This window comes from Dreissena polymorpha, chromosome 6 (assembly GCF_020536995.1).
Source record: "Dreissena polymorpha isolate Duluth1 chromosome 6, UMN_Dpol_1.0, whole genome shotgun sequence".
Classification (NCBI taxonomy): domain Eukaryota; kingdom Metazoa; phylum Mollusca; class Bivalvia; order Myida; family Dreissenidae; genus Dreissena; species Dreissena polymorpha.
The window spans coordinates 24,572,043-24,594,004 of NC_068360.1; the positions used below are offsets into that span (position 1 = coordinate 24,572,043).

At 34.0% G+C, this 21,962-nt stretch overlaps 1 protein-coding gene across 7 annotated transcripts in view; it reads right to left on the reverse strand.

Moving 5' to 3' along the window:
• LOC127834725 (deoxyribodipyrimidine photo-lyase-like) overlaps positions 1–21,962 on the reverse strand; it is a 137,685-nt gene that overhangs the window by 19,785 nt on the left and 95,938 nt on the right. The window contains exons 1-2 of one of the 7 annotated variants that reach the window (XM_052360752.1): positions 18,788–18,863; positions 77–215 (exon numbers count right to left, since the gene is read on the reverse strand). The exons of the other annotated variants lie outside the window; for them this stretch is intronic. Of the exons in view, the coding sequence (XP_052216712.1) occupies positions 77–215; positions 18,788–18,843 (195 nt within the window). The 5' untranslated portion in view covers positions 18,844–18,863. Of the gene's footprint in view, positions 1–76; positions 216–18,787; positions 18,864–21,962 lie in introns of those variants that run through there. 7 annotated transcript variants of the gene reach the window in all.

Below are 21,962 nucleotides of genomic sequence, written 5' to 3' on the forward strand. Positions count from 1 at the left end.
AACTTTGCAATAGACAGTTAGACTTATACAGTAAACATTTTAATTTTTTAATTTAACAACAAAAAACTGATTTTACTCCATTTTCCAATTTTCTCTTCTTTTCTTCTTTGGAACTGCTTGATGACATCTTTGATGTTACTTTCTCTATCAAGACTTGATCGGTAATGGCAGTACAAAAGTGTGAGGGTCCTAAATTTCTGGTATTCCTGGCTAGCCTGCAATAGCATATCAAATATTCAATACAAGGAACCTGAAAGGCCCAAAGTCGCTCACCTGAGATAACAAGATATTATTGGGACAAATCTTCGGACCAAGTTCGATAAAGATCAGAAAATAAATGTGGCCTCTAAGAGTGTAAGCAAGGTTTTACTATAGCCATATAAGGAAAAATGCCCTGCCCCCTGGCAGAAGTGTTTTTCAACCAACCGGCATCATTTTTGAACTCGTCCAAGATATTATCAGGATGAATCTTCTGACCAAGTTTCATGAAGATCGGACAGTAAATGTGGCCTCTAGAGTGTTTACAAGATTTTACTATAACCATATAAGGAAAATTGCCCCGCCCCTTGGAAGGCATGTTTTTCAAGCAAACATAATTATTTTCAAATTAATCCAAGATATCATTGAGACCAATCATCTGACCAAATTTCATGAAGACTGGACAATAAATGTGGTCTCTAAAGTGTTAACAAAGCTACTATAGCCATATAATATAGCCATACAAGGAAAAATGCCCCGCCCCCTCGCTGGTGGCCATGTTTTTAAAGCCACCAAAACCATTTTCGAACTCATCCAAGATATCATTGGGACAAATGTTCTGACCAAGTTTCATGATGATCGGAAAATAAATGTGACCTCTAGAGTGTTAACAAGGTTTTACTATAGCCAAATAAGGAAAAATGCCTCGCCCCCGTGGTGGCCATGTTTTTCAACCAACCAGCATCATTTTTTAACTTGTCCAAGATATTATTGGGATGAATCTTCTGACCGAGTTTCATGAAGATCAGAATATAAATGTGGCCTCTAGAGTGTTAACAAGATTTTACTATAGCCATATATAGCCATATAAGGAAAAATGCCCCGCCCCTTGGCAGCCATGTTTTTCAATCAAACTTAACCATTTTCGAACTCATCCAAAATATCAATAAGACAAATCTTCTGATCAAATTTCATGAAGATTGGACAATAAATGTGGCCTCTAGAGTGTTAACAAGGTTTTACTAACGCCATAAAAGGAAAAATGCCCCGCCCCCTGGCGGCCATGTTTTTCAACCAATCGGCATCATTTTCGAACTCATCCAAGATATTATTGGGATGAATCTTCTGACCAAGTTTCATGAAGATTGGACAATAAATGTGGCCTCTAGAGTGTTAACAAGATTTTATTATAGCCATATATACATGTAGCAAAATAAGGAAAAATGCCCCGCCGCTTGGCAGCCATGTTTTTCAAGCAAAGGTTACCATTTTTCAACTCATCCAAGATATCATTGGGACAAATCTTCTGAGCAAGTTTCATGAAAATCGGAAAATAAATGTGGCCTCTAGAGTGTAAACAAGGTTTTACTATAGCCATATAAGGAAAATGCCCCGCCCCCTGGCGGCCATGTTTTTCAACCAACCAGCATCATTTTCAAACTTATCCATGATATCATTGGGATGAATCTTCTGACCAAGTTTCATGAAGATCAGACAATAAATGTGGCCTCTAGAGTGTTAACAAGATTTTACTAGAGCCATATTAGGAAAAATGCCCCTCTCCTTGGCAGCCATGTTTTTCGAGCAAAGTTTATCATTTTTGAACTCATCCAAGATATCATTGGGACAAATCTTCTGAGCAAGTTTCATGAACATCGGAAAATAAATGTGGCCTCTAGAGTGTTAACAAGGTTCTACTAAAGCCATTTTAGGAAAAAATGCCCTGCCCCCTGGCGGCCATGTTTTTCAACCAACCAGCATCATTTTAGAACTCATCCAAGATATTATTTGGATGAATCTTCTTACCAAGTTTCATGAAGATCTGACAATAAATGTGGCCTCTAGAGTGTTAACAAGATTTTACTAAAGCCATATAAGGAAAAATGCCCCGCCCATTGGCAGCCATGTTTTTCAAGCAAACGTAACCATTTTCGAACTCATCCAAGATTTCATTGAGACCAATCTTCTGACCAAATTTCATGAAGATTGGACAATAAATGTGCCCTCTAGAGAGTCAACAAGGCAAATATTGAAGCCGCACAATTCACAACGCACAACGGACAAAAGGGGATCACAAAAGCTCACAATGAGCACGTTGTGCTCAGGTGAGCTAAAAAAAACAATAATTTAATACTTAGGAATGAATTATTTTGTTTTCATATTCAGCATCAAGTATGTCTAAGTATTAGTGCGTAGTTTTATAATATCGTATGATTCCCTGATATTGAGCTTCTCGTGACATTGATCATTTTGTCTACATTAAGAACGCGGCTCTTGTGATGAAGTCAAAAACAACCGCTCCAAGTATTTTATTTCACTAACCTTACTACGCTTGAAAATAAATACAAACACAGCCAAAATGAGGAGAAACAGGTAAAATGTATATTTGCATTTCAAAATCTCACTTCAATTAAAATTATCCATATTCCATACATTATCTTGGTCCTCTTCATTAAATTTCCACATACATTACATTATATTGAGCGTCTCCTAATTTGTATCACTTGGTTTACATTAAGAACGCGGCACTCTTGATGCGGTCACACACAAGCGCTCACAGTATTTTGTATCACTAACAATACTACGCTTGAAAAAAATACAAACACGACCGAAATGAGGAAAAAACAAGTACGATTGCATTTTAAAATCATACAATATACTTCAAATGAAACAATCAAAATGTATCCCTATTCCATACAATGTTTTGGTCCACTTCATTACACTTCCACATAAATTGCAAAGTGAGGCAGACAACTTTGCTAGAGTAAACACTACGCTTTCATTTATTTTCATTTGATTTTTTGCAAAGAAAATACTTTTACTTTTTCCCGCTTCGTTGAAAATGTTGCAATGCATGAAACAATTTAGCATACATGAAAGAACTGTGCGTGGACATCATGAAAATAGGTGAACTGATGATAGACACATACTCAGTGAGTATACCCCATCTTGATTTGATGCTTATTCTACAGTGTTTTTTTTCCCACCATTTTGGGAATGGGGAAGGGTCCCTTTGGATTGGGAAAATTCACAGCGTTTTGACTAAAATTGGGAAATTAGTGTTGTTGTTTTGCTAACAAATGCTTCAAAATTGAGGATACGAGTGTGTCCAGTATTATATTTACTAAGTTTAACAGTGTTTTTTATGGCAATTTTGTGGCCAATATTCGGCCCCATTCCCCTCCAAAAATAGTATATATTTTCCCCCAATTTTTTTTTTTAAATCCCCTCCAAAAGTAAAACAAGAGTTCCGCGGTCGGAGATGACCGCATTGAAGCCGGATTTTTGATTTAAATGACAGGAAAGTACCTTTCGTGTTTTTGTCAATGCAATACTTAAATTACTGAAATATTGTTCAAAGGTCAAAATGAAATGTAAGTACTTTTCAAGGCATGAGCAAACCTTGTGTTATGTTTTGAATGCATGCATATACATGAACAACAATAACATTTAAGGTCACAAATATGAACTTGAATTGACAATTAGGAAAGTTTGATCTCAATTTTTTTATTAGCAAATTAGTAACATATTGTTTGAAGTTTCCATCAATTTCATTATCAAATGTAAGAAAATAAACTTAGATGAAATAATACTATTTATTTGTTTGACCTTTACGTCAAGTTTGAGATTCTAGGTCCAAGCATACCAAAGTTACAACAATTTTAACATTTTAACATTTAAGTTCACAGTGACCTTGACCTTCAAATGAATGACATTGAAATGAATGACCTTGAAATGACCAGTGGTCATCTAAGTGTGCTTGCAAACCTTTACGTCAAGTTTGAGATTCTAGGTCCAAGCATACCAAAGTTATAACAATTTTAACATTTTAACATTGAAGGTCACAGTGACCTTGACCTTCAAATGAATGACATTGAAATGAGCAGTGGTGATCTTCTAGTACTGGCCAACCTTTATGTCAAGTTTGAAGACTCTAGGTACAAGCATACCAAAGTTATAACATGGAATAAGAACTTTAACATTTTTACCTATCAAAGTTATAAGAACTTTAACATTTTTACATTCAAGGTCACAGTGACCTTGACCTTAGAATGAATGACCTTGAAATGACCAGTGGTCATCTAAGTGTGCTTGCAAACCTTCATGTCAAGTTTGAAGACTCTATGTCCAAGCATACCAAAGTTATAACAATTTTAACATTTTAACATTTAAGGTCACAGTGACCTTGACCTTCAAATGAACAAGCATACCAAAGTTATAACATGAAATAAGAACTTTAACATTTTTACATTCAAGGTCACAGTGACCTTGACCTTCAAATGAATGACCTTGAAATGTCCAGTGGTTACTTACTAGTTCTGGCCAACCTTCATGTCAAGTTTCAAGACTCTAGGTCCAAGCATACCAAAGTTATAACAACTTTAACATTTTTACATTCAAGGTCACAGTGACCTTGACCTTCAAATGAATGACCTTGAAATGTCCTGTGGTTACTTACTAGTTCTGGCCAACCTTCATGTCAAGTTTCAAGACTCTAGGTCCAAGCATACCAAAGTTATAACAACTTTAACATTTTTATATTGAAGGTCACAGTGACCTTCACCTTCAAATGAATGACCTTGAAATGACCAGTGGTCATCTGTTAATCCTGGCCAACCTTCATGTCAAGTTTGAAGACTCTAGGTCCAAGCATACCAAAGTTATACCATGAAATAAGAACTTTAACATTTTTACATTCAAGGTCACAGTGACCTTGACCTTCAAATGAATGACCTTGAAATGACCAGTGGTTACTAACTAGTTATGGCCAACCTTCATGTCAAGTTTCAAGACTCTAGGTCCAAGCATACCAAAGTTATAACAACTTTAACATTTTTTATATTGAAGGTCACAGTGACCTTGACCTTCAAATGAATGACCTTGAAATGACCAGTGGTCATCTGTTAATCCTGGCCAACCTTCATGTCAAGTTTGAAGACTCTAGGTCCAAGCATACCAAAGTTATACCATGAAATAAGAACTTTAACATTTTCGAGCACGCCGCCACCCCGCCCGCCCGCCCGCCCCCCCCGCCCGCCCGACAACATCAATCTATAAGCCGAGATTTTTTCGAAAAAAATCCGGCTAAATATGTAAAAATTCATCTAAGGCATGCAATCTAAGCACAGTTTGGGCATATGAAGGTATTTGAAAAATAAAATTGTATAATACTGAAAAGACACTGTTGAACTCGTATAAATAAAGTTGCTAGTATGTTTATTTTGATTTTTGTTTGCATGAAAATAACCATTATTATTTATTTTTAGGTCATTTATAAAAAATAAGAATTATTTTCCAAAACTTAGTAGTAATGTTAAGAATAAAATTTCAGAGTTAAGAATTATTTTTGAAAATCTGGTAGTAATTTAAGAATTTCACAAAACGTTATCTGGAGCTCTGGCCAACATTAGAGACATGGACGCCGCCATGTTTATAAAGCGTAAAAGAATAGAAATGTCGTTATCGGATACAATGCCCTTTAGGTAAAACTCGTACCATACCGTACCGGCAAAAAACATTGCCATCGGATTTTTTTCCACGGACCAAAAAAATCATAAGGGTCAGGGGCAAAAAACAGGGTCTGGTTCCCTGAACCAATACTATTTTTTTTTTGCTGATGTAAACAATAACATTCAACTGGTCTATAAATATGTTCAGTGAATCAAATTTTTGAGTTTTGTTTACCTATCGCCAATTGAATTGGAGTTCTAGGTACTTAGGTAAACAATGGATGTAGTTGATAGTATTGCGGGTGTGTATGGAACTATTGGCTTTGCGTGCTTTAACACAATTCAAATATACAATTTGTACATTGATTCAACGAGAATTAAATAAATCTGTGAAGGTAAATCGTTAGTTGCTGCATTGTTTGCATTAATATAGAAATTATTTGAGTTGTTTCCTAAACCGCTCGATACACGGTAATCGGAGGTTAACTTATACGGGCAAAAGCCTGCGAAGCCGGCGTTGACCGTTCATACATATGGAAATTTAATTACAAATTACATAAGAATACCACATAGGGATGCGTCTCAAAAATATTTGCCACGCGACATATATTTTCGCGATGCTATTTATGACCTTGAACAAATCAAAAACACTTTAACATATGCTAAATCACATGTAAATACATACCTCAGGAAAATTTATATCAATGACATCATAATTGTGTAGCGAATCGCACTAAATATTCTCACATTATTTGTTTTTCTTCGCAACCATTCCAGAATTAAGTCATTACTCAATTATCTCCCCTGAATACTCTTCAGTGGGTATAAGCCGAAGACTGGTTCACTACATATAGTGACAGTCTTTACCAAACACAATTTACGTAAACATAACCCGTCTTAAATATATTGCTGAATCTCAGATTTTTGTTGAATTTATTTGCTTTGATCTTTTCGATATCTTATTGTTATTATTATCCTGACAAATCACAAACGCTTGTTAAACAAGGGCTGTTTGTAAAACATGCATGCCCCCCTATATGGGCTATAAGTTGTAGTAGCAGCCATTGTGTGAATACTTTTTTTGTCAGTGTGGTGGTGGTGGTGGGTGGTGGGTGGTGGTGGTGGTGGTGTAGATGGAAGAAATAATAATAGTAGTAGTAGTAGTAGTAGTAGTAGTAGTAGTAGTAGTAGTAGTAGTAGTAGTAGTAAGTAGTAGTAGTAGAAGTAGTAGTAGTAGTAGCAGTAGTAGTGGTAGTAGTAGTAGTAGTAGTAGTAGTAGTAGTAGTAGTAGTAGTAGTAGTAGTAGTAGTAGTAGTAGTAGTAGTAGTAGTAGTAGTAGTAGTAGTAGTAGTAGTAGTAGTAGTAGTAGTAGTAGTAGTAGTAGTAGTGGTGGTAGTAGTAGTAGTAGTAGTTGTTGTAGAAGTAGTAGTAGTAGTAGTAGTAGCAGCAGCAGCAGCAGCAGCAGCTGCAGCAGCAGTAGTAGTAGTAGTAGTAGTAGTAGTATGCATTACAAAAATGCAGTTAGCCTTACATTTGGTAAAATTTAAATATATTACAAGGGAGGCAAATGCTGTAACAATAAATTTAAACTAATTGCATTTGTTTCCTGTATATAAGAATGTATTACCTCCCCTGTCCTGCTTATATTTATATTAATCAACAAAATTAAACATTTACACAATATTTAATAAACAAAATATACAAAAAATCTCATATTCTGATAATATTTTTACTGATCCACTGTATTTTACTAAAAGGATGATGTTTCATTGGACTGATAATTATTGATTTAGGATTACAGATCAGTTGCTTCAGTAATATTGTTCAGAGTGTGCCCTGATGGCGGCGTATGCATTCTTGAGTTATCATTCAAAAACCATTTTACTATTTCGAGTCACCGTGACTTGACCTTTGACCTAGTGACCTCAAAATCAATAGGGGTCATCTGCGAGTCATGATCAATGTACCTATGAAGTTTCATGATCCTAGGCCCAAGCGTTCTTGAGTTATCGTATGACAACCACCTGGTGGACGGACGGACCGACCGACCGACATGAGCAAAGCAATATACCCCCTCTTCTTCGAAGGGGGGCATAAAAATTATTTGTTTTAAACATTCTAGTTGGCATCCACGGTTTTTTTTGGCCCGATTTTATAGCCGAAATTCGGCTATGTTCCCAATCCCAAAAAGTATACTTTTTTCCCAAAATGTGGCAAAAAATTCCCAATTGACCAAAAAAAAACAAAAATTTTTTTTTTTTTTTTTTTTTTTTTTTAGAAAGAAGTCTTATGTGTATTTTATCTCAATTTTAATTCAATTACATCTAACAAAGTATTATATGATTTTTTTCTTTTAATTTGAATGATTATAAAGAGTTAAATCAAATTTAGTATTTTCCTAATCAGTGGACTTTTCGTGTGGAAAAAAAGGCTAATAAATTTATTTTCCCAATTTCATGAAAATGCCGATAAAATTCCCAATTCCAAAGCCATGGGCTATCTTCCCAAAAAGTGGGAAAAAAACCCTGGCATCTCTATTCTTCCAGTATTCTCGCGGTATTCCAATAACGACACCTTACTGTTTATTTGTCAGAATTCGTAAAGCATTTTCCATTCGCTCTCAGAAAGAAGTTTTACGTGTGAACATGAGCAATATTCTGGTAAGTTGTCGTACAATGTAGTTATCCATCAGAAACACATTTATTCACAAAATTTAAAGATATTCCGATCTAACTTTTTTAGTCTTTTAGCTTTAATTTTTATTATTTACACCTCCTCTGCTCGCACTTTACAGATATCCCGAAAGGTTACATATCACTATAATAAGTTTAGGCCTAAAACCACAAAATCCGATACCTTTGGATTTTTGTACCACAATTTTACTTAAAAAATCTCCCAGATTCGAAATCAACAAAAAACAAGACATTTATAAATTGCAGGGCTCAACATTAACAGTTGTCCTATTGCCCCTGGCAAGTAAAAGTTAGGTTCGGGCAAGTTATTTTATAATCTAGTTGTCCGCCCAGCAGGGCCCTCACACTACTTTGGGGGAAGGGGTCCGCAGCCCTAAGGAGGGGGAATTTTCGCGGCGTTTCCCTTTTTGGGGGATTTTTTTACTTACTCTCTCATTATTTCATTTGTACATGTTTGCACTATATTCATTGAATTTTTCATAATTTAGTATGTTTGAAAAGATTAAATTGAAATAGAATTGAGATATAATAATCATGAGACACATCTTTCTATTGAAAAAAAAAAAAAAAAAAATTTTTTTTTTTTTTTTTTTTTAGGGGGAATTTTTCCCCCCAAAAGGGGAAAAAAGTATACTTTTCAGGTGTAGGACTGCCGCCGAAATTCGGCGGCAGATTTGATAGATTGAGGGCCCTGCTCAGGCAAGTGCAAAAAAGAACAAAGAGCATTACATTTAGACTTTAATTAGACTATAATTGCTGTAATCATTCTGTATATGTGCAAAAATAAAAAAAAAGGTTTTGTGTTGTATCATTTTGATGTTCATTAAAAATATGAGGTTTACAGTTAATGTGATATTTCATGTTTGGGCAAGTAACTTTACGTTCAGGGCAAGTAGATTTTCTAAGTACTTGCCCGGCAGGGCAAGTTGGTTTTTAGGTTACATGTAATGTTGAGCCCTGAATTGTCTGCATTATTGATCAAATTCTTAGATATTTGTTGATTTTCCGTTTTTAGAAGCTGTTTTGCCAAGGCAAGAGGCCATTCTATCCAGCAAAACTGACAGTTTTGGTTTACAGAAATCAACAAAGGAGGGATTCCTGAACTATCAAAATTTCCAAGCTACATGTATATACACAGTTATTATCTGTGGTGGTCTTTATTGGTTCTGTTGGTTTTCTTGCATAGAACATGTGTGAACTTTTATAGAACTTTGAAAAGTCTATATCTGTCTATCTATAAACAAAAATCAGCTATGGTATAATAAGATCAGATGTGCAAACAATGTCAAAGGGTTGTTAAATTAACAATTTGAAGGCAATTATGCTGAAAAAATATGAAAGTTCCCATGCAAATTTAGTCTGTATATCGACAAGTGTCTGCCAATAAATGTCAAACTAGTAATACAAAACTTACCACAAGTATGTAAATGCACTAAGTACCTGTTGTGATCATTTTTAGTAAGATAGTGTAATTCTAAACAGTAGCAAATAACTTGTTTAGTAAATGCATAATGCAATTAATATGATTTCCTTTTTATTGTGTAATTAATAAATTGGTTGTTACTTGTTAATCCATGATAAATGTTTTATGGCTTGTAGAAAACCAGCATTGTCAATTTTGTAAAAGGTAATAAAATAACACCACTTTGTAATTTCATATACGTAAATATTCTTGTACAGTAGGTTGATGACAGTGTTTTAGTATTACTCATTTTGTCACTATTATTTTATGTGCAAATAAATGATGTGAAGTGTTTTGTATCTCCACACAATACCACATACCTTTTTACATATGTACACTTCAACACCGTTATTTCTGACCTAATAGTAATGGATTTTAGTAAAGCTTTCGATAAAGTAGACCACAAACTCTTAGTATTCAAACTTCTCAAACTTGGTGTAAACAGCAACACTACTTCTTGGATTTCTTCTTTCCTAAAACATCGAACACAAACTGTAGTGGTTGAAGGACAAAAATCAAACTCAGCCCCAGTCATGTCAGGTGTACCCCAAGGGTCCGTACTGGGGCCCTGCTTATTTCTAGCCTACATTAACGACCTTCCAGACTCCTTAAAAAGTAGGGCACGGCTCTTTGCCGATGATACGGTGGTCTACCTCACCATTAATAAAGAAAATGATTGTTACACACTCCAAAATGACCTACACAAACTAGAAAAATGGGAAGATAACTGGTCCATGGAATTTAATCCTGATAAGTGTGAAGTAATAAGAATAACTAAAAAGAAAAAGATAATTAATTTCCCTTATAAACTTCATAATATAGAACTTAAAACAACAGAAAAAGCAAAATATCTCGGACTAACTATAAGCAATGATCTCAACTGGAAAACGCATATAAATAACATAACATCTAAAGCTACTAACACATTAAAATTTATCAAGAGAAATGTCAAAACAAATAACAAACAAATAAAAGAAACAGCATACAAAACATATGTCAGACCGCAACTGGAATATTGTTCCTCAATTTGGCATCCATGGCAGAAAAATCTAACATATCAAATAGAAAGAGTGCAAAGATCAGCAGCCCGTTATGTGGTAAATGACTACCATTACACCAGTAGCGTTTCACATACGATAAAGACACTAAACTGGCAAACTCTAGAACAGAGAAGAATAAACTCATCCTTGACACTACTTTATAAAATTGAACATCATCTAATCTATGTAGACCACCAACATCTTACAACAACAAGACATTTAAACTTCTTGGTACCCTTCTCTAGAACAACTTATCATCAAAATTCTTTTTTCCCAAGGACAATCAGGTATTGGAATGGCCTGTCATACAACGTTAAGAGCAGCACCAGCCTCAGTCAGTTTACTGCAGGCTTGGCCGCTGTCCCGAAATAAATATAAGTATCTTGTTTTTATACTTTTATCAGTAGTCAATGTAATAACTTTACATTGTTCGTCACCATTTTATTTTGTATGTCAATTAACATCACTTCCATGTACATACTGTATATATATTTTTAACACGTGACTTTTAACATTCTCTGTCCCCCGACAGACGCCTTCCTGTCATAGTCAGTAATTGACTGTAGGAAGTATCGAGTAGAAGTAGAAGTAGAAATTTCGAAGTCGTCAGGACCGTTAAAAAAACTTCGGCTTAACGATAATTCGAAATAAACATTTGACAGACGACTTCTTTGATTCTGTAATAATTAAACTTTGTGGAATTCGCATGGTTCGGTTACACACTACTATTAATAATTGTTTTACTTAAAAACTAGTCAGATTGCAATAGATTTTATATTTTCTCTAAGTACAGAACATATTAAATATAATGAATATGCACTAATTATCAGAACATATAAAATATAACGAATAGCACAAATTATCAGACTATATAAAATATTACGAATAGCACAAATTGTCATACATGTAAAAACAGATGAATACATTTTCGGAAATGAATTAACATTTTTTTGTAAATAAGACGCGATGTCTCTCTGAACACTGGCCTTAGCAACACTAAACTGGACGCGTGTAACATATTTCTCCAATTTGTCAAGGACATCAAAGAACTCACTTCCGCCCGTGTTTTGCTCGCAGAAGGTTGACTTTATATAAGATGAATTTCATTGGACCACATTTACTTAGACCTAACGTGACTCGTTTATTTGTTACTAAAGAATGCAAAACTACATAAATAGTATTTATCGGCTTTTGACGACATTATAAAATTAACAACCTACGCGCATACGACAAAGGTGTAATTATCAGCTTTTGATGCGCCACGCCCAGACGACAAAGGTGTGAAATTATCCTCAGCATTTTGCTGCTTTGACTTCGGATTAAAGATTGATGATTAGGTGCGCATTATAGTATTGGGACCGACAGAATCACTTCGAATTAACGATTTTTTCGGTTTAACGAAGTTCGGATTAACAATGAAATTTTACATTAAACAAAGAAGAACCAAAATCGGGACCGGAAAAATACTTCGAAATAACGGTGACTTCGAAATAAGAGTGTTATGTGTTATTTGAATGTTTAAATAAAAATATATGGATGATATAACATGATGCATTCTAATATTTGCATTCAAATTGTAACTATAGAGCTAAGTGTATGCAGTTTAGACTGTGATTTAAGAATTGCTACATAATGGCTAGTTTCTTAGTGGCGACAAAATTTAAACTTTTCAACAATAGTTTGCGAAAGAAAATTAGAAACCTGCAAGATACCTGTATTTATTAAATATTTAAATTGCGAAACAAGTATGTTGTTATGCTGTTACACATAATTATACATTGATTATAAATAAGAAGACAATTAGCGGTGTTAACGTTTCCCAACAGTAGAAATCATTCTTCTGATGAAGTCAGTGGTATACAGACGAAAGCTCCAGGTATGGCTTTCAATATGTAGTGTGTGTTATTTGACAGTCTAAGACTTATTGGATTTAAAAACAAGATGTGTTTGTGAAACACAATGTCCCCCTATATGACGTTTGACCTTGTATGATGACCTTGACCTTGACCCTTCACCACTCAAAATGTGCAGCTCCATGAGATACACATGCATTTAAAATATAAAATTGCTAGCTTCAATATTGCAGAAGTGACATTACATGAGCAATTTTGACCCATATATTTGACCTTGAAGGATGACCTTGACCTTGACCCTTCACCACTAAAAATGTGCAGCTCCATGAGATACACATTCATGCCAAATATCAAGTTGCTATCTTCGATATTGCCAACGTATTCATAAAATTAGCGATTTGGGCCACATATATTTGACCTCTGACCTTGAAGGATGACCTTGACATTGACCTTTCACCACTCAAAATGTGCAGCTCCATGAGATACACATGCATGCCAAATATCAAGTTGCTATCTTCAATATTGCAAAAGTACTCATAAAATGAGCGATTTTAGCCACATATATTTGACATCTGACCTTAAAGGATGACCTTGACCTTTCACCACTCAAATTGTGCAGCTCCATGAGATACACATGCATGCCAAATATCAAATTGCTATCTTGAATATTGAAATACTGCAAAAGTGTACATTAAATGAGCGATTTTGACCCATATATTTGACCTTTGACCTTGAAGGATGACCTTGACCTTTCACCACTCAAAATGTGCAGCTCCATGAGATACATATGCATGCCAAATATCAAGTTCCTATCTTCAATATTGCAAAAGTTATTGCAAATGTTTAAGTTGGCGCAAACCAACCAACCAACCAACCAACAGACCAACCAACCAACCAACAGACCAACAGACAGGGCAAAAACAATATGTCCCCAATATGTATAGTGGGGGACATAAAAATCCCGTCAAATTTGTGAATCAAAATTGATTTGACTCATCACATGATTTTGATTATAGTTAAATCAGTAACTGTATGCTAAATGCAACTGCGTTAGCAAGCTGTCAAGTTGAATTGAGACATTTGATGAAACAAACTGTTTCCTGGGTAGGACCAGTACTAAGTGTCTATACGACGTACCATGACGTCGAAAGTCTACAAGACCTACCGTACTAGGTAGAACGAGAAATTTACTTCGACGAACAATTTTCACCCACCCTTGAGTGTTAGCCAATCAGAAGACACCTTACATCTGTTGCTTTTAGAGATATTTGACATTGAACATTATTATTATTTATACCAAATTATGCGACTATCGATCGCTTACTCATACATATTGTGCGTATTTTTAAAAATAATTATTATTATAATTTATACCAAATTATGCGACTATCAACCGCTAACTCATAGATATTGTGCGTATTTATTGACCTGGCGTGGCGGAATTAACCTCTGACTTATGCAAGTTATGGTTATCTCAAAATACGACCAACTGGGAGGTTATTATACATTATTTATCCCGTTAATGTTTGGTAACTGTTTGGTTACCGTTGGGAAATTCCTACACAGTAATGCGCTGGACAGTCGTGATACTCCGCCCCGCATGATCAATAAATACTCACAATATGCTGAATAATTTTTATTTTAAAAAGGTAACAATTTAATCTTCTTAACATGTGTATATAATCTATTTCAAGGCATTAAATACATGTGTACTTGAAACTTCTATGTGTTTTTTTTTGCCATTCTGATATTTTTATTCATTTTGTCCTCAATTAAAAGAGATTTCAAACATTTATTATGAATAAATCTGAAGGAAAAGTGGCTCAAGAGACAAATGTTTTGATTGGCTGTTCAGAAAATGTGTACGTTGAAGTACAAACATGTATGTAGAAGTACAAATTGTACTTTGACATACATATATATACTTTGAAGTGCATTTTATATTTGTACTTCGACGTACATTTCTCTTTTTACCTTGTAGGTCTTCTTGACTTTCAACCCAAATAGTACGACATAGTATGTTTTTAGGGTTATCTTAAGAATGCTCCCACTTAAGGGATCAATACAGAGACCTCCCAGTCCCAGTGACTAAGCCAGTTAGCAGACACCCCATCCACTATACCACAGCCACCGAACCAGCTTTAAATTCCTGTGGCTAGAAAACAAAAAAATTATAAAATGCTAGATCTTTAAGCTAAGAAGATGTAACTCGTTTTAAGATTGATTTTTTTTGGATGCGTTACTTAATTATTGCAACAATTATAATATTTTGAACACAATAATGTCCATATATTTATTAAAAAGACATGGTTATCAAAAAAACTTAAAAAGCTTTTGCCCTTAAATTAGGTAGCACCTATAATCATATAATGGTTATGTGTTTTTTTTTAAATCAGAGTTTATTTACATAGTAATTTAGATAAAGCAAATTACAGACCAGTTAGTATTTTACCCACACTGTCCAAAATCTTCGAACGATCAATAAATGAACAATTAACAACATAGTTTAACAATCATTTTAACCCTTTTTTATCTGCTTTTAGGAAAGGCTATAGTTGCCAAACTGCACTTTTAAAAATAATAGAAGATTGGAAAAAATCCTTGGATGAATATAAATTTGTTGCTGCAATTTTAATGGACCTATCTAAAGCGTTTGATTGTCTCCCTCACGACTTGATACTGCTAAAACTTAAAGCATATGGTATGTCCGAACACTCAACCGATTTGCTAAAAAGATACCTCTCACATACAAAACAGTGTGTCCGTATGGGAAATTTAAATAGTCAGTTTTTACACCTATACAAAGGAGTTCCTCAAGGGTCTATCCTTGGGCCGGTTTTATTTAACATTTTTATAAACGACATTTTTTATTTCATTTCAAATAGCAGCTTGTATAATTATGCTGACGACAACACCCTTTCATACTCAGGACAGAATTTAACAGACGTTGTTAGTACTCTTGAAGAAGACAGCAAAACATTAATAGCTTGGTTTTCAAACAATAAAATGCAAGCCAACCCAGATAAATTTCAAGGCATTGCCATTGGAAAAAAATCTAGAGAACATATAACATCCTTCAATCTTGGAAATAATCATACTATTAAATGTGATGAAGAAGTAAAATTATTATGTGTTATTAAGTTGATTTTCAACTTAAATTTAATAGCCATATATCTAACATATGTAAAAAAGCCTCAAGGCAATTAAATGTTTTGAAAAGAATTGGAAAACACCTTTGTAAATTAGGTAAACTTACCATCTACAATGTATCATTCTTTTATCCTATCTAGTTTTAACTATTGTCCTGTAGTATGGCATTACTGTGGGGAAGTAAATACAAAGAAAATGGAAAAAATTCAAGAGAGAGCATTAAGATTTATTTATGACGATTATGTTTCAACTGATGACGATTTATTGAATAAGTCAAAATTACCTTCATTAAAAATTAGGAGACTAAGATCAATTATTTTGGAAACATTTAAAATAGTCAATAATCAAACTCCAATTTATCTTAATGACCTTGTAAGTCTTAAATCTAATTCCTATTCTTTTAGATACACCAGAACTGCTGAAATCCCCCAAGTAAGAACATCAAGTTACGGCATCAACTCTTTCCGTTTCTGGGCTGCCAAACTGTGGAACACTCTCCCCCAACATTTCAGGGACCAATTACATTTCAACCAGTTCTCCAGTTTGGTTAGCTCATGGGACGGTGAGAGCTGCCGCTGCTCCTATTGCACGTATCAAACATAGATGCTAAATTTTGCTTTTTTGCTGTTGCTTGCATGCTCTTATGTTTTCATGCATTAGTGTTTTTCCCAGGCCATTTTAGCGTGGCGAAAAGCCACGCCGCCCTCCCGGATCGCCACGCTACCCTTTTCAAAGGCAAATTTCGCCACGCGCCTTTTTTTCAAAGGCAAATTTCGCCACGCGCCCTTATCGATAACATCTTTATTGCCTTACGATCTTACTTGGTCCGCAAAATCAGCTTCCTTGATTGTCTGTGACGCTCCGACTGTGCTTGATTTACTCGAGAGACGTCAACGTCTAATCGACTATATTAATTGAGCAGATTTAATCTATAACAGTGCTCGATTTATAGGTAGGCCTTACTGACTGCTCCAAAGCTGTGAATTAGTCATGCGTGAATAACCCCGTGTCAGTATCAATAATGCCGGAGGCTATGTTATACCAAGCGCACTTTTCGCTAGGCAATGTATTACTTCGGAGACTTTTGATGAAAAACTCGATGTTATTCTCGTGGCAATTGTGCATTGCATGCATTATTCAGTTATATCAAAACATATATTTTTGCGCATAATTACATTTAAAATCACAAACAAATTTATTCTTTATCGTTTTCGTCTTTAAGATAATTAGATCTAATTATTGAAATATTTACTGAGACGAATACTAATTTAACAAAATGCGAATCGCGTATACGATTTAACGTTGCTATGCGCACCTGTCGCTTACATCATATGACATTTTATCAACATGGCGGACTATACAGAATTAAATTGTGACTCGGCAAAAATGGCAAATAGCGTCGTAAACGATCGAATTAACGATGGAGATTAACTCAGATTATACATTAAGAAGGAATTAATGAAATGTCTGTGATAATCAACGATGCATAAAAATGTTTTAGATAGCAACAACATTATTTATTTATTTGTAATCTACTCGGTGAATGAATGTCACGGAAACGAGTGTTTGCATATTGTTAGCGATCAATTTACTCGCAATTTTATTTTAAACATATGTCGAGATTATTGTTAGAAAATGGGATAAGACAAACATGGTTTCATTTATATGTTAGTGGATCTGTGTATAATCAGATTCATATGCATATATTGCTTTATTATGTTTGTCGTGCTGTACAGTTTATTGAAACAGCATGGAACTTAAATGTACATTGCAAGGTAAATATATTAATATAAATCATAGTAAGTTAAATACATCTATTACCATTAAATGTGCTTGTTTATATGTTATTTTTTTCACAACTGCTTTTGATGCGATTACATGTTTCCCCATAATTCAGGTATTCAGGGAACGTTTTTGCCCTTTTTTGCCTAAACTGCGCGCTAAAATGCCCTTTTTGAAAGTAATGCGCCATGCCCCTTTGCCTTTCTGGGAAAAACACTAATGCATACTGTGATATATGCTTCTTTTTATTTGGCTTTTTGTTGCTAGCTCGTTTAAGGTGCTACATTTTTTAGATTTTGTTGCTTGCTTGCTTTTGTGTTGCATGCACACTGTGATATACGCTTTTCTTTTTACTCATGCAACGAATTTTAATATAAATATGTAAGTTAAATCATTATAAGTAAAATATACTTTCATTAAATATGTAAGTGCTTAAATTTTGGCTTTTTGTTGCTTGCTTGTTTAAGTTGCTAAAATTTTGGCTGCTTGTTGCTTGCATGTTTTTTATGTTTCATGCACACTGTGATATATGCTTTTTTATATATAAGCTTAATCATTATTAAGTAAATATACTTTCATCATAACTATTGTAAATCCTTTAAGTAAATAATTATGTTTTAATTACAAGCTTACTTTTTTATGTGTTTATATCTTTTATATAGCTGCTAAGTTATTATATAGTTGCTAAGTTATTTTATAGTTGCTAAGTTATTATCATGTGCTGTGTAAGTAAACTAAATATGCCTTTGATATTATAACAAGAAATATGAAAATTTATTTATTTATTTATGCCTTGTACATAACCATATTTATTATACAATATGATATTACTATTTGTATGTGTCGGTCAATAGCTATACATAGCTAATGTTATACTGTTATTTATTTGTTAACCGACTTGAAATAAAAGTTTGTATCTTGTATTTACAGGTCCTACCGGCCTCTTCACGAGGTCTTTGAAGTCCGACCTGCAATGGTTATGTGTAACCAGTTAGAGCGTTATATAAAGCGCTGTGTTACGCAATACAATCACATTTTAATTCTGATTGAAAGAACTAAAACAGACAAGGATTCGAGATACATTAGAGTGCTTTTGCATGCGAAAACCAATAATATACAAAGTTGCCGTATAAATTTGAATGTTCATGCATAACATTACCTATTTAATGGTGTGAACCGGTGAAACTTGCAATATTTCGCCGTCCAAGCAAACATTTACCGCTGTTTTCGAAGCAAATGTGGACGAAATAAATAAAGTACTTTGATTTTAAAATAAATATACCAATTAAATGAATGCATTTAAAATTATGTGTGAAATCAAAGTATTTTTTTAACTTTAAAGGAGTTTCTTAATACTCACATTTTCCGTTATAGTTATTGTATCATTTTCGTAAATTTTATCAATCTTAACATTAATGGGCGCCAGACAACTCGCCGTAAAGCTAACTCGCCCCGGGACAACTCGTCCGCAAAAATAGTCAACTCGCCCCAAATCTATTGGACTAGTCCCCCAAACCAAAGGAAAACTTGTGATTGTCGAAATTCTTGTTTTATATATTTTATCGTTGAATTTTCAAAATCATTTTACCTGCATATTTTGTAATGTTTTCGAGTCATGTATGTATTATCATAAATGAATAAACGCGTACTTGATCAGTATTTTGAATAATCTTTAATGAATAGAATACATGTCGCCTGAAATGTATTGTTATAATTTGTAAAACCAATAATTTTGTAAATGAAATATTTGTTAAGTTAAATCTAAAAAATAAAGTTTTATGCTTTTTTTCATTTCATACCCAAAAACTTTGTAATGAATAGAGTGTTTACATGCATGATAGCTGTTAATTTAATTATAAATCGCATTTTTGAAATCTTACAATAAGTTCTGATTAATTAGGAAATAAAACAATATGTTTGTAATATTATCTGAAATAATTTATTAACTACTACCATGGCCGACATGATAATATTTTTATATTGTATACGAACTTATAGAATCGTCAAACTTAGGGAAGAGTACGAGAGGGGAGAATTATCTGTAAATGGACTGCTGGGGAAGTGGAATTTACGGACCAAATGCATGAGTTGCGTGAAAACTGATCACTTGCACTCAGTGTTAGAAATCATTTGTAATTGTTTCTCATTATAAGAATAAAATAAGTAAATAGAATGAATACAAAATTTGTTCTGTTCTGTAAGAAATGTTTGAAATGATTGATAATATTTAACGTTATCTTTGGAATGCTTGCTCTTTAAGCCTTGTGTTTGAAATCGAATGACGTGTTAGAAATCATTGCTTATTATAACCTGCCTGTTTGTAATGCTTTATTATTATTAATATAAATGTTTGAAATGATGGATTATATTTGCCATTGTATTTTCAATGAATGCTCACTGTAACATTTATATTTGTTATGCTGTATCACTATTATACATGTTTGAAATGATAGAGCTCATGTAGCCACATGTAGTCTTTGTTTTTGAAGTCATTAAAATTGTACTAAATACCATTGTAACCATTCTCTTCATGTTTGCATTTAGTTCATTTAAAATGCAACTATTGATGCTTTGTATGTTTTCAATAAAAATGTTTGTATCTTGAGTATGCAATTGTTATAAATTATGAATATAATACATTCAAGTTTTTTGTCCCCCCCCCCCCCGTATAATTCGTTTTTGTGTATTCGACATTGTCCGATTTTTTTTAAATAATGCACAATATGTTGAACAAACATAAAAAACCTAATCACCCTGAAGAATTATTCGTGAAATTACAAAACATCCGGTCCTTAGCACGTCCTCGGATGCAGAATTTACTAATTTATGAATGCATTGCAAAAAGAGGTGGCGCCCGTTATACACGACCGTACTGTGGCCTAAAGCTATTAACTAGAAACATCTTTCAAAAGATATTCGTCGTATATCCTGACTATGAAATAAAGTAAGAAAATTTACGTTTCTAAATAATCAAATTGAAAACAAAAGCTTTATTGTTGCTGATTTTTCATGGTAATTTTCGACAGCCTATTCAGACGTTAAGGAACGATTTCCAGACAGACTGACCAAGTACGGCAAACATTTGTGGTTAGATAATTAAACTATTTCCCTGTAATTATGAAACTATACTCTTTCGTTAGTTTTTGAAACAATAAATATACTTGGATGAATAAAGAGTTAATGAAAGTGTGGTTGAAGTCTCTTGACCAGAAGATGTGTCGCCAAGGTAGAAAAGTGCTTCTCCTCCTTGAAAACACCCCTTCCTATCCCAAAATCTGCATACGAAACGTGAAAAGTGCGCTCTTTCCGGCAAACACTATCTTACTGTCACAGCCGTTTGATCAGGGCAACTGAAACCCTGAAACTTAAGTACCGAAAACGCCAGCTTCAGTACATATGAACTCAGATGGAGAAAATTACAAGGTTAGATCTTAGGTCTTGCAATATATACCGATTCGATCTATTTGATCTATGGGTTCTGGAAAGAAATTGAAGTGTCGACGATCCAAAAATGTTTTGCAAGATCTGGGATCAAAATGGCCATATGTCCAAGTGATTTTCCAGTTGTCATAGCTAGTGATAAAAGTGATGATGAAATTGATGAGGTCAGTGTTGAAATAGACGAAGATGATGGGCCTTTTTACGTGTTGAAAATGTCCAATTAGTTGTTCGGTGTTAGTTTTTATGATTTGGCTGAGATTGATAAATTTGTCCAAGTATGTGAAACAGACACTAATAGGATAAACTAGGACGAGAATGCAGCAGATATTTTGGAATCATTTAAGTGACACTGTAAATGAAAATGGTTATTATGTGTTATATACTGGGGCATCTGCTGATGAAACTGTGATTCTTGATGAAGCATGTGATATGTTAGAGAGATAAAAATGTTTTGCACTAACTGTAGGGCAAGAAAATAAAAGCTAACACACATCATGGGATTGTAGGAACTTTTTGTTGCATCCCCGTACATATCTTCGATGTTGTTATATTTTCAGCCTTCAGAGGCTGGTGGCGGTATTGTGTTTTTATTATTTTTTAAGAAACCTTGTTTAAGACCTTTCTTATACTTAGATTCTTATACATTCTCTGTACTTATAAAGTAAACGTGTATGCTCATCAATTGAGAGTTCTGCAGGTTATACTGAATTTTTACAGACCATTATCTGACAAGCTGCCTTTTGCTCTTTTATGTATGTTGACTTGGCAATGTGTATTAATGTGATTATAAGATTGGTGGTTTCGCCAAATAAATAACCTATGGACAGATTGATTACAAAAAACCCGAAAGTTGTTCTCTCACCATTGAGAATTCCGGTTACACGTAGTATTCA